A 13,244-nucleotide genomic window follows, 5' to 3' on the forward strand; every position below is an offset into this window, starting at 1 on the left:
AGGCGAGTTAATTTGCTGCCGCAAACCAATCACCACTGACCTCCAGCTCAATTCATCCATTTGATTGATCCCTCTGAGGCCGGACCGCCGCCCCTTTGCGCTAAAGCTCAGGCCCCCGGCTTCAGGCACAGGCACTAGCGCGGGCCCCTGGCTCGCTGCAAGCCACCCACTGAAGCACCAAGTGCTCCAGCAATTACGGAGTAGCCGCACTACGCTACGCTACGCCTCTTCGCTGTCAATAGCTCCTCCCTCGGCCGGCATCGACATCAACTTGGTTCATTCTCCATCTCCATCTCCCGCGGCGCATCGCATCTCTCTGTCCCTGATTCTGCCAATTTACGCTCAACCGCATCTCTCGCTCTTGGTTCAGTTACGAATCTCGCATGGCTGGCGCTGGCCCGTACAGTATGTTCTCTCTGCTCTCTCCCTCCCTCTAGCCCGCCGATCCTGCACCGCACACAAAGAGAAAAAGGACCGCATCGCATCTGCCCTCGCCATTTGCCGCCATTCCTCCGCCAGACAGCCTGCGGCCTCAAATCGCCTCTCCACCTGCATCTCCATTCCCGACTGCATTCCTAGATTCCCCAGTTCATTCGCACCGGAAAGACGATACTGCCTCTTGTTTGATTGTTATTGTTGTCGATTGCCGGATTGTCTCTCTGTTTGTCTGCGGCCGCTGGAACATAATACGAACCCTTACCTTAAGCGAGTTTCCACGACGACGGCATACCTATTCCCACATATCCACCGCCTTGCCTATTCTGCCTTGCTCTGCTGTTTCAAACAAACGAACCCCGTCACTGCCCACTGCGCATCCTATTCACCTTCGCCAGTGCCTGCTCTCACCTCTTTATCCACATTCACCGGGCCAGGCCTTCTCAACGCCTGCAGCCGAGGCTGGCCGGAATCTGGATTGCGATACCCCTACCACGTACATGCTCCAGACCTTGCAGAATCGCGAGATCGACCCCCTTGGACTGTGCTCACAACCGACATGCTCCTCCTGCACCACGCCCTCTCGCGCGCCTAATTCTCTCACGCGATCGCGTCTGACCTCGCCTTGACATATTCTTATTCCCATCCGGCACATCATTCACTTCGTAGCACCACCGACTAAGCGCTAAACGTTCAGGCCTAGTAACTTTGACTTTCGATGCGGCCTTCAGCGCAAACCTTGACCAGCTGCTGCACCTGATATCTATACCCGCATAGGCATATATATCAGGTATCGTGTTTGTCGTCAACTATCGTCGTTCCTTATATTTAATCTCGCAGCGTTACGCTGCTCCGCAACCCCCATTCAACACTCAGTTGCGCCATGGATTCGTCAAGCATATCGTCAAGAGCCTATCAAAAGGCTCCGGCTCAATATCCTCGCGCCTCTTCGCGGACGTCCAACCGATCCGCGTCCACCCGTATGACTTCTCAAAGCGTGCGAAGTCCAGTCCCGGGCCCTCGCCTCGCGCCCTCACCTCAACTTTCCAATGACCACCCGAGCCATCGATACCACCACAGCTCTTACAAGGAGCAAGTGCTGTCGCCTCGATCTACACCCAAACCTACGCCGCAGGGGTCGAGAGAGGGCAGCGTCGAGTCCCCTCGTTCCCAAGCAGTTTCATCGTTCCTACAGGAAAAGTTACAGCGAGAAAGAAGGGCAGAGGTGGACAAGCTCAGCCAGAGCGCTCTATCACGAGTCAGCGAAGACTTTGGCGCGCCACTCAGCATTAGCCGCGTCAATTCTCCAAGGAGGAGATCGGTCGCAGCTTCGTCGGATGGATCGCGCCCCAAGTCGAGCAGCGGCAACGATCCTGCCAAGAAGCCCGGATTGGGCGTCAAGGACATGGACAATGTACGTCACAAATGATATGAAGTATTCTCGCCCCGTTTCATTTCTAAAAGCTAACTCATCAATAGGTCATCTCAAGACTTCACAAGGAAAACTTTGACTTGAAGCTGGAATTGTATCACCGCCGCGAAAAGCAGTCAACACTGGAATCAAGCATCGAAACCCTAGAAAAGGAGAAGCGTCAGACCGAAGAGATGAACGAAACCTTGCTCGACGAGCTCGAAAAACGCGACAAGGCTGTTGAGGAGGCCGTCGCCATGATCGTTATGCTGGAGGCCAAGGTAGACCAGTTGCTTCAAGAGAGGAACATGGTTCTGCAAGTCGAACAGGAGGGTTTCTTTTGCCGTCAAGACATGGAGCAAAAGTATCTTAGAACTTCCCTCGACCTTCCAGCTGACGACGCTGGTAAGCAATTGGACCGAGTCCGGGCCCTCAACCGCGTGCCAAGCTTCCTTTCAGAAAAGAGCGAAAACACCGAAAACTTGCGCAACGTCTATCTCGGAGTCCGGGGGAGTGCGCTGAGTCTGGCACGGGTCACTGAGGGGAACATCGAGGTGGATAACGGTGCAACTAATGGACCGGCTCCGGGTAGCCCGACCTTGAGCGTCCTCAGCGAGAGCTCCTTTGCCAGCGTCTATGGTAAAAAGGGCCAAGATGGCATCTTCCCTCCACCGGTCGATCAGCCCCTTGGCTTGGATGGTATTGATGCCGGCTCGCAGATTTACACAGCGGAGGGGCGGGACGTCTCCAAAAGGATAACTGGGTTCCCGCCGCGGGCCGCTTCTGCCAACCATTTTGCCGGGTCAAGCCGTTCATCCGCTCCCCGCCATTCTAGCATCTCGGGTCCTGTGGGTCACGCCTCCCCGCTACAGCAGATCGAGCAGCTGGCCCGGTCTCAGAGTGTGCTTCAAGAGGGCTTCCACCCTGTGGCCAACAATTCGAGCAGAGACCGACGACGCTCACAGCCTCCTGCTACCTTGAGAAAGGTCATGACGGACGGCCCTGGTGCTTTCAGACTTCATGATCCAAATTTCCCTCCCACTCCTGACACGATTTCGACATCGACACTGCATCGAATGCGAAGCTCCAACGACTCACTTACAAGACAAGACAGCCGAAATGACAGAGCCTCAGTCGTATACAGTGATCAGGACAATCAGTCGCTGCGAGTTTCATTCCGGGGAAAGCAGAGTCAATTACGAGGTGTAGAAAAGGGGTCTGGAGATGACAATGGACACTCGTATGGTATTGCCGTTCCTATGCCACAGCAGCACCATCCTCACCATAGAGCCGCCAGCGAGTCTACGACGTCTCGGAAGAAGGACAACCAATGGGATAGTACCGATTCTGACGAGCATTCCGAGTCTCACTCCCCCCGATCCAGTCTTGACATCTGGATGCGAGAGAGCAACAAACCAACGCCAGACGATAATATCTCTTCCGACATTTTCAACTTTCCGCCCGGCTTTGGTCATCAGAAGACACAGTCGCAGGGCATTGGCAACGATGCCGACTATATCAACGACCTCTTCTCACTGCGTCAGTCTCTCGTTACGAACACGGCTCCGCCTCCACCCGGCAGGCGATCAAGTCTCCATGCCCGCACGTCATCGACAACCTCATCTGCCCGCAACTCGCCCAGAACGCTCACTCTTACCAGCACTCCAGAACAGCCAGAACATCCAGAGGAGCCGCAATATGTCAGTCGCCCTAGGCAGCGGAGTAACAGCGTCCAGGTGAAACACGACTACCATACGCCTATCCAGTCTCCGTCCATTCCTCAGCTCCCACAAAGCGAGAAGAGAAACCACTACCCTCCGGTCACTGGACCACGGACAGCATTGAATAGACTGTTCCGTCGCTCAGTAGCTCCTACTTCCCCAGTCAGCATGCCTACGAGCGCCACCGAGACTACCTTTTCTGAATCGTACAAGAGCGCCCAGGGCGTTCCTCTTCAGCCCTGGATGAACAGAAACATTGACAGCGAGCTCGATCCTCGTAATGGTGCCGGCTCGACGCCACCACCCATCACGCTTACGCTTCGACAGAGGAGAAGAAATACGGTGGGAACTGAAGCCGCACCCTCATTTATACCCTCATCAACCAGTGCTCCCGTACGACTCTCAGAGATGGCTGTCAATGGACGAAACTCACCAACTGCGAAGAAACTACCGCCGCTACCGGCCGAGCCAACTTTGCCAGCGGCATCAGTCATTGGTACTCGCAGGAAGTGGCTACCTGGATTTTCAAGGGGTAGCAGCAGCTTGAGGAACAGAGCCAATTAGAAGCTGCGCTCTGCATCATGAAAGAAAGCAAAGGCCGCAAGCGGATACCAAACGCATTACAATGTCAATGTATCAACATAGGATATGTCAGCATTATAATGGATCAGAGCATGCATTATTCTGAGACTCTATCCATGCGCCTCGACGGGCACCCTTTTCTTTATCTTTTTGTTTTTGCTTTGCCTCTTATCCTCTTGTGTTGTAGCAAACAGCCATAGAGCGTAAGAGACTTGGCCCATAGTCACATTCTCTTCATTCTCCTTTTTTGTCTCTTGCCCTTTTTGACCTTTTGGCTTTTTGGTCCTTTCGTCTTCTTCTTTTTAGCCACATAGCAAGCATCGCACGAGGAGTCGGAAGCGTGTACTACATGTGTGTATTTTTCTTCTTCTTTTTTTGGTTCATGATGCATGACGATGGAAAGCAAAAGTGAGGCCTTCACAGGCACTCGGTTATGATTTTTGACTTTTGTGTGATTTGTTTACGGATTGATGAGATATATACTACAATATAATTTTACCTTTTTATTCTCTAAGTCTGTTGAAGTTCTTGTGCATGTGATAGCGTTTTCGCGGCTCTCAGCTTTCGACGGAGAGTTACCCTTTTGACTCGTAGATAGCATAGTCCATTGATACTCTATTCACAGCTTTGTCCGATAGCCTACCTAGATCACTCGTGCTTGTGGATGGGATGTTTGCAGTTTTGACAGAAGACGGCATATTAGAGAAAACTAATGGCCGTGCTCATGTTCGTATCGCGTAATTTTAGTTGGATAAAGATAGGATCAACAGGGAAATCAATCATGAAAAAGGTGCCTTTGCTTGGCTTTCCTTGGCGTGCATAGAGCTAGAATACCCGAGACTATTGTAGGTGTAACCGACGACTGCAAATGAGAGTGCTTCGGCTTGATTGGCTAATCGATCATCATACATGATGGCGAAATACGAGTCTCTGCTCTGACAAGCTTCATTGATGAAGAACTGGCCGCTTGTGAACAAGAGCGCTGCAGCTTAAGACTGGGTGATGCAGCGTCATAGAAGAATGCAAACTGTGAGTCTGAGTCTGTTCCATAGCAAGTTGCGCTGATAGGGAATGCACCATGTTGTTCTATATAAGTCTCGTTGAAGGGTCTTGAAAAGCTGCTGGGAGCACGATGCCGTGTTATTTTGACGCTGAAGGAACGGGGCAGACGATGGAGAGAGAATACTACCGGTCTGATACTATAACTTGATGTGTAATAATGGGCATTGGTGCGTTTTTCCGCCTCTTGCTGGTTGACGATCCAATGTAGGTGTTGTGGCTTCGTTATTGCGGTAATGTGAAACTCGAAATGTTCAGCGAAGGATGGGACTGTTTTCGACGAGTTATCTGTGGGTAGGACAGCAGACGGCAATATTATAACAATAGTAATTTGCTTTAATATTCTCATCATGTCTCCCAATGGACTGGGATATATAGCATGGGACTCAAGTAGGGAGCCAATGATGGCGAGAAACAAAGAAGCGCTCAGCAAAGGATGGGGCCGTTTCCGACGAAAGATCTGCGGGTAGGACAGAAGATGGCGCTCTTGATAAAAATAGCAGGGTAACTTACACCACGTCTCCTCTTGTGATGAGTTGGGGCAAGATACTCGATAAAGGAGCCAATCATCATGTGCGAGACAGAGGTATCTGGTAATGCTGCCGGCATCAGTGGCTGCTTTGCCACGGGATTTGCGGTAGCATCTCATTCCGTCAGTAATTGATATTTTGGATACCCGTGTCAGATGCAAAGTCATAGGTCTCTCGGGACCGGCCTGCACCTGCGAGAGAGGTCTGGTGACGGCCCTCAGGTTGTAATCTTCCTCTGAAAAGAAACAACACGGGTATAACTATAACCAGTCTCATTGAGAGAAATCCTTCAAAGGAATGCCATGCTGGCCGATAATGGAGCGATGGCCTGACTCGCAGGATGGAGAATTGCTTGGCAGATAGCTGCCTCGGCGATTCAGCGCAATCCAGCGTCATGAGCGTATTCAGTGCTGTTGAGCGGCGCGTTGAGCCTTCTAAGAGGCTTAGCTTTGCTTCTCGCGCAATCAAGTTTGCAATAAGCATCCCCAGCAGCCTCAATGCCGGTGGAGTTTGGCGATATGGAGTCATTAGCGAGAGGATCTGAGACTTTGGTACGTCAGTGCGCTTTTCAGCCGCCACTTGTGTGCCCCGGGGTGTCGAAATCTGCTTTCAAGGTTTGTCGAATATAGGCATCTCAACGCATAAGAAACCCACGTAGATGGCTGAATATGTGTCGTTGTTACGATTCGATAGGACGTCGTTTACCGTAATGGGAGTCGCCGTGATCACCGAGATCGTCGCTGTAAGTGCCCGTTTTGACCAGCCTGCAGATGGTGTGAATGGCTGTGTTGAAGAGCTGACCTGTTACGTGTAATTAGCAGCCGCAAGCCTCCCTATACTAATTATAGCCGTATAGGATGAGATTGGCAAAGAAATGCCACACGCCTTCATCCTGATAAAAGGGAAATAACACGTCTTCTTCGTGGTAAAATGGAATAAACACGCCTTCTCTCCCAAACACACGGCCCCTGGCGATTGTGATAACCTCAAATCCTTCAAGAGCAGGGCCCCAGCTCCTTTAGATACAGTTATTTCCGTGGCGTGTTCTCGCTTCGTTTTCGTTACGCCCGCCGGCAAGCAAGTCGCTTAGTGCTGCGCTTGAATGTATGTTGCTTACGGTGCGTTTCGCTTCATCTTGGCACAGGCGTCGATGGAATTGATGAAACAGAGTTGGAGCATCCGCTCCGTCTTGAGGTTCTGCCCGTATTGATAGGTACACATATGAATGGGAGAGCCTGGAACTGCCACGACAACCCCGTCGCTGTATCACAGGACAAGGACAGGCAGCGTTGCAATATTCTGTGCATGAGCGTATCCTGTCCCCAGCCCCCATTTGCTTGTTTTCTCCCACGTTCGGCTGCCTCCAGTGCGGGGATCCCTGCGTTGTCGTTTGTCTGTATCCTTGTCGTCGTTTGGTTCTCGATTTCAGCGTCGATGCTACCCGGCCCCAGGTGACGGCCCATTATAGCACTCGTAGCGAATTACCCGGAAAAAGCATATAGGGCAAAATCAAGCAGAGAAAAACGGGCATCAGGAAGACCGCGTACCCGTTGAAGGAGCCGGTTTGGGACAATCGTGTAATACCATAGCGCCGTAAGAGAGAAGGAGAGAACTGAACTGAGCCCACCCCACTCAGTACATGTATCTTACTTAGTGTGGCCACTACTATAACATCCATGTGCTGTTAGCTGGGCGTACAGCAGTAAGAAGATCATATAAGCGGATTGTCCGTTCTTATATAAACCACAGTTGTGAGGGATTTCGTAAGGCAGATCGGGGCAACTCCAACGCCGACAGAGCCGCCGGCCCAATCCTGAACTCAAGCGCGACGGCGACACAAGTCGAAACTCAACTTTCTCGTTGGCGTCGAATCCTCGGAGTGAGCTTTCCGTCAAATCGGTTTCAAACGGCTCTCGCTCTCACATTTCACTGCTGGCTGCCCCGGGCTACTGCAACGTCGCTAAAGAGGCGGTCGAGGAACGGATGGTTGGTGCAGAGGCTTACCGTCTACCGAGCGGGCGCTGTCAGGGATTAGTTGGTAAGGGCCACAGTAGGTTTTTGGACGTTGCAAAACGGCAGTCCATATAGCGCTTTGTTTGTTTCAGTTAGTGCTGTGGACGGCACTTTGGAGAACGCAAAACTGGCGTTAAATGAAGCAGTGCCTGAATCTCGAAATAGGGAAAGCGGAAGGAGCAGAATCCTCGAGAAGCCGTTGCACGGGCAGTTCTTTGCGATAAAGAAATAACTGGGGAAGAGGGAGAGAGGGCTATGACATAAAGGGAAATGTTAGAGAGCTACGACATAAGGAGAAAACTTCCCTTGGTTATGACCTGACACGATTGAGTTGGCAGACAGGAATTGAACAACCAGGGTCCCTAGTCACTATATGCGTAGGAAATTACTCTATATAACGATTGTAGTTATCGTATCAATATATTGAGTAATATTAATTGGAATAAAGCTTCTACAACAGTAAGTACCCTGAACGTAATAAATAATTTGTAAGTAGTAACTTTGTTTCGCCAGTTGGTTGCAGTAGAAGTGGAACAAACAGGCAATACATGTGTTCTGTTAAGCTTAACCCTCACAAATTCATCCTTTTCTTGCGTCAAGTCCTGTAATCAGCTATCTCAAAATTAAAAAAAAAAAAATTAAAAAAAAAAAAAAGAAAGAAAAAAAGATACATAGTAGATTCATGTAATATCAGCTCGTGTTTGCAGACTTCGCCGCTTACTATACTCATGCTGAGCCTCGTTTTTGTCATCCCGATCTTCATCCCAAGTGTGAGTGTGCATCAAGACAATTGTTTTGTCTTCTTCTCACTTGCGGTTTAGATGACGGCAACTGATATTGGCTAGACAACCAACCTTGGTTCTTCTTTTCTCTTCCCACAACCCTGGCCTTTACCTGATGCGCTTGAAACATAGGCTGCTAGCTAGCCTGGATGATCTCTTTTCCGATCGTGATCATAGTGGAGGGACTTTCATCAGAGCCCACAGTCCAATATCCCGAGGAATTACGGTTGGCCCAAGCAAGATAGAGAGATGGGCAATTACGACACTTACAGCCCTCTCATGGCTGGCTGTGCCCCCTCCTTTTGCCCCTGCCGCCTCTTCTTGCAGCCAATACAAGGTATGCACTCCGTGTTATGCGGTCAGATACCACGTGTGAAACTTTGGGTCACTCCACCGGCTCAATGCTACATATACGATAATCTTAGCGCTGAGATTTGGGGAGGCTTCGATTGCTCCTGGAGGCTTCTTGATGGACGCCGGGGCCCGGCCCTGGCCTTTGCTCTTTTCGCAAGGCCTTATTGCAAAGGATTCCAGATGCGACAGCGGTCAATGTCAATGCCCTAGATCCTGCGGCCTCAGCCAGAAATTTGACGGCAGGGCTTTGAGGCAGGCCGCACGCCTGAGCGTGTTAGTGCCTAGTGGCAGTGGTAATAACAAGACTAATAGCTAAGGGGGGGGAGGGTGTCTGTTCTCTCTTCAACAAGCGCTACTGCGGTGCCATCCATTTTGAGTCCTTGGAGGATTTTCAGCCCGTCATCTCCTATATGACATGTAAAGTAACGGGTCATATCGATTGGATCCTACACGCTTGGGAATACCGAACCCCTGGCTGCTAAATAAACACCAGCATCAAGGCTAGCAGGGGCCGGCCAGAGACCTCCAGTCCGGAGCACCGTCAGGCTAAGCTCCATGGAAACTGCCGTGGAACTCCAAGACTCTCCACTGATTGCTCCCCTCTGTCGTGGCTATGGAGAATTGAATCAGTGGCTTGTCTTATTCCTGAGCACAGGCATGCTAGCGGGAGCTGCCGGGGTCTGTCGATTGGTTGGCAGATAGCCTGATCTACCCCTCCATCCATCCACCCAGCAAGCAATACACGTAACCCAAGCACGTTTGCTCAGTCACCCCTTGCCGTGTCACTAAATAAATTGGAGGATTACACGTACTGTATTGTTCTATACAAGTATCTTTTGCCTAAATCTACAAGGCTATTTATAAGCCCACATGTATTGATGCTTATTAACTAAAATATTTACACATAAATACCCATGCATAATGATAGAAAGTGCAAATTGAGGATTTAAATAATTGTTATTATTTATTGTTGTTACCATAATAGTAATAATCAATACTTGAATTTACAATTATATGGAAACTTTAACATTAAAAGTTGTATTTACTATTTAAAGATATGAGTAGAGCCTATAAGGAAAAGTAATTGTACGAATTGTAAAAGGCAGACTGCTAGCAAGCTGTACTGTTACTCAAGTTGATACATAACCAGCTAATGCAATGCTACTCTATGGATACACGGCATGAACCTTCATAAACTACCAAGAATGGGGGCAGCAAAGGTGAGGTTATTCCTAATTGAGTCACCTTTACATGGGGGGGTCAGTGTATATGCACACGGGAATGTCTGCATCGTTGGCGTGTAAGATAGGGTCAGCGCAAATACATGTAATCAGCTCTCCTGCGGGAGAATAGCGGTTGTCGCTGGTCTGTGAGGCGACAAACACAGCCTATAAGCTGCCAGGTTCGCTTAGCCCGTTCCTGACAGGTTGCCAGGATGGCTAAGAGTCGGTAAATCCTTTGTAAGTTCAGAGGCAAGGGATAAAAGTCACGGAGGGGCCGTGATCTGTGGCGAGGATGCAGAAGCTGTGTCTCCACGATAAGTTATAGAATTGAGCCCTTCTTCCACTTTTCTTGGGTTGCACTGGATGTTCAGATGCTAAGTTTTACGCCACACTCGCACAAACAATCCGGTTGTGGTCGAGTTGCCCATTGACGACGACGACTTGCTTGGTCTATTACTTGTTACTATCCTACTTTTAAATTGCTCTTACATTATCTCTCTCCTTAATACCGTTGCTAAAGCCTCCCTCTCACAACCATACACCAAGCCGTCTTATCGGCACAAACCCGCAAACATGTTTTACACAATCTCCTACAACAATAGCTCGGCGGAAGTCGACAGCGTTTCCAAAATGGCCAGCAACCACACCTTTGGAGAATGTCGACAATCACGGCTTGCTTGTATAGAATGCCGTGCTCGAAAAGTGCGTGGATAACAATGATAACAATGCTCTTCCCTATGAGACAAACGCGCCACTAACACCGGAACCAACAGGTCAAATGCTCTGGAGAAAGCACAGGCTGCCAGCGATGTCAAGGGACCGGTATTACATGCGTCTTTCCAGAGAGAACAAAGCGTGGCACCAAGAGACGAAAGAACTCGGCTCCCTCCGACAATCACAGCAGCTCAAAGAGCAACTCAGGCAGCGAGACGAGCCTCAACAATGGCGATAGCGGCAGCAACACGTCTGCGGGGCTCACAGGAGACTCTCATCCTCTTGCCTCAACAGTTCCCACATCAGAATTCTCTCCGTCGCTGGACTTTAGCCCTTCATATTTCTCATTAGACTTGAGTGACAACTTTAATATCGGTATGGCTCTTCTATAACCGGGTGGTTCTTGTCTTGGCTTACACTAACGCCGCGAGCCGTCAATTAGATCTTGATCAATTAAACTCCACTCTTGGAGACCTTAGCAGCTTACATTCAAGCAGCAGCATATCACCATCACAAAGCCAACCTTTTCCCACCGTATCCCGCCGGACGGTGAGAACAACAGAAGGCTTGTGCCTGGGCGACAGCCCTTCTATCAAGGACGGCAACATATGCGCCTGCGCCCAGTCTGCACTCCACATGCTCGAAGAGCTCGAACTACAATACGAAAACGGTGTCGACGTTTCCAGCGACACGATCCTGGGCTACCAAAAGATTGCTCTAGCTCGCCTCAACTCCTGGATATCCTGCGACCACAGCCACACCCCCCGAGCAACAACCAAGCTTATCGTGCTGGTAATAGAGGGGCTCTCGCTGTATTTAGAACGAGGGGCGGCGAACTGTATTCGACAGATGCGGCAAGAGGTCGAGGATGAGGATCCTTCTGCTGCTGCCAGAATGTGCAATGTGGGGGACTACCACGTCGAATCGAAGCACGAGTGGGCACACATCCTCCGGGTTTCGCTGCTGGTACGATGCAGAGAGCTTTTAGCCGCAGTCACGAGGCTAAAGCAGCACGATGTCAACGACGTGCTTTTGCCGGCGGTAGAGACGCGGTTATCGAGCGTCATACAGGAGCTGAAGGGCTGGGAGGATTATCTGTAGACTTGCAAATGTGATTGGCTGTTTTGGTATTACTTAGACTCCTGAGGCTTTCATTAGCAGCTCGCAAATCCATAATCCCTTATCTTCCACATCTTAGATACCTAATGAAATGTCTCCTTCTCACACCCACACCACACCACACATGGCAGATGATGTTCTCGACATGCATCCACACGCCAACAGTCCTAGATCTTCGGCCTTCCGGGACCCTAAAGCAAAACGAAAACGCAAGTGTGTGTCACTCCCGGTAACGCTAGCATGGGGTTCCGTAGACACTTGAACACCACCTCCAGCACAATACACCTATTACCCCAAGTGCGTAACCAGAATCAGGCATATACTACTATCTCGGACAGATATTTACTGATTGCTGACATCCGCACCCCATCTGCGTCGAGGCTTCGTTGGTCCCCTGTTCCCTGTCCACATGCGGCTGTCGTCGTCCCAAACACGCCACATTTGTCATGTTTACGAGGAGAGAGACTAATGCATCTCACTCTTGATTAACAACCAATGCTTGGCTCAAGGCTCACGGAGGTTTTTTTTTGGGGGGAAGAAGTATACGCACGGATTTTTACGAAATCGATAAACCGGCGATGTGATTTGACCAACCCTACATAAGCCAGAGGGTGGTATTATTGAGATGAAAGACCTTGCAGTTCCAGCTCAATCAGGGTTGCATGCATTCATCTCACACCTCGCCCACGTGCGGAGCAAAGATCACCCTGCTTATCGCAATCGGGGAGCGGCGGGTGAGACACTGAGTCCTCCAGAAAGAGGCCACCTTCACGACGATCCCCTGTATATGGAGGTTTCACTGCGGCCTCTTTCCAACGACGTAATTGCCATTTGCGGAAGATGGTGAGTGCTCTGGCGCCTTGGCTATTTAATTGAATCCTTCGAGCTGAGCAACTGACAGCGATTGTGGTGAAGGGGGAAACAGCAGTATATACACCGGTACTTTATTTCCGTTTTAGGATTGAATTTGCGGCGACTCAAAGTTAGTGCTCAACTACGGCGAATTGTAATCACTGCATGATAAAACAAGCCAGGAACGGTTTATAGATGTAAAAACTACTTTAGCCGTATACTAATACACAAATTGTGCCATTATCAATAAGAATGGTCAAATCCCCGCTTTATGTGCAATTCTTGCAATAATAGAAAGTCCAAGTAGGTAGCAACCGTGATTGATGATAACTACATGTAAGCTTAGGCCAACAGCGGCCAAGACTCATGTACCAGGGAGCCCTGCAGCCTCGCTGTTTCGCCCGCTACAGGTATTACATACATGGTAAGGACCAAAATACTGCAATAGG

At 49.9% G+C, this 13,244-nt stretch overlaps 2 protein-coding genes across 2 annotated transcripts; both read left to right on the top strand.

Moving 5' to 3' along the window:
* Positions 1–1,318: 1,318 nt before the first annotated feature.
* TGAM01_v204478 (hypothetical protein) lies at positions 1,319–4,131 on the top strand (the record flags this gene model as incomplete). The annotated part of the gene is made up of 2 exons (XM_018807717.1): positions 1,319–1,849; positions 1,915–4,131. 2 exons carry the CDS (start codon positions 1,319–1,321, stop codon positions 4,129–4,131), a joined length of 2,748 nt encoding a protein of 915 aa, XP_018659055.1.
* Positions 4,132–10,683: 6,552 nt separating this feature from the next.
* On the top strand, positions 10,684–11,062 carry TGAM01_v204479 (hypothetical protein; the record flags this gene model as incomplete). Its single annotated transcript, XM_024549433.1, has 2 exons — positions 10,684–10,812; positions 10,853–11,062. 2 exons carry the CDS (start codon positions 10,684–10,686, stop codon positions 11,060–11,062), a joined length of 339 nt encoding a protein of 112 aa, XP_024405773.1.
* Positions 11,063–13,244: the final 2,182 nt, after the last annotated feature.

Source organism: Trichoderma gamsii (genome assembly GCF_001481775.2).
Source record: "Trichoderma gamsii strain T6085 chromosome Unknown Scaffold_13.2, whole genome shotgun sequence".
Lineage (NCBI taxonomy): Eukaryota > Fungi > Ascomycota > Sordariomycetes > Hypocreales > Hypocreaceae > Trichoderma > Trichoderma gamsii.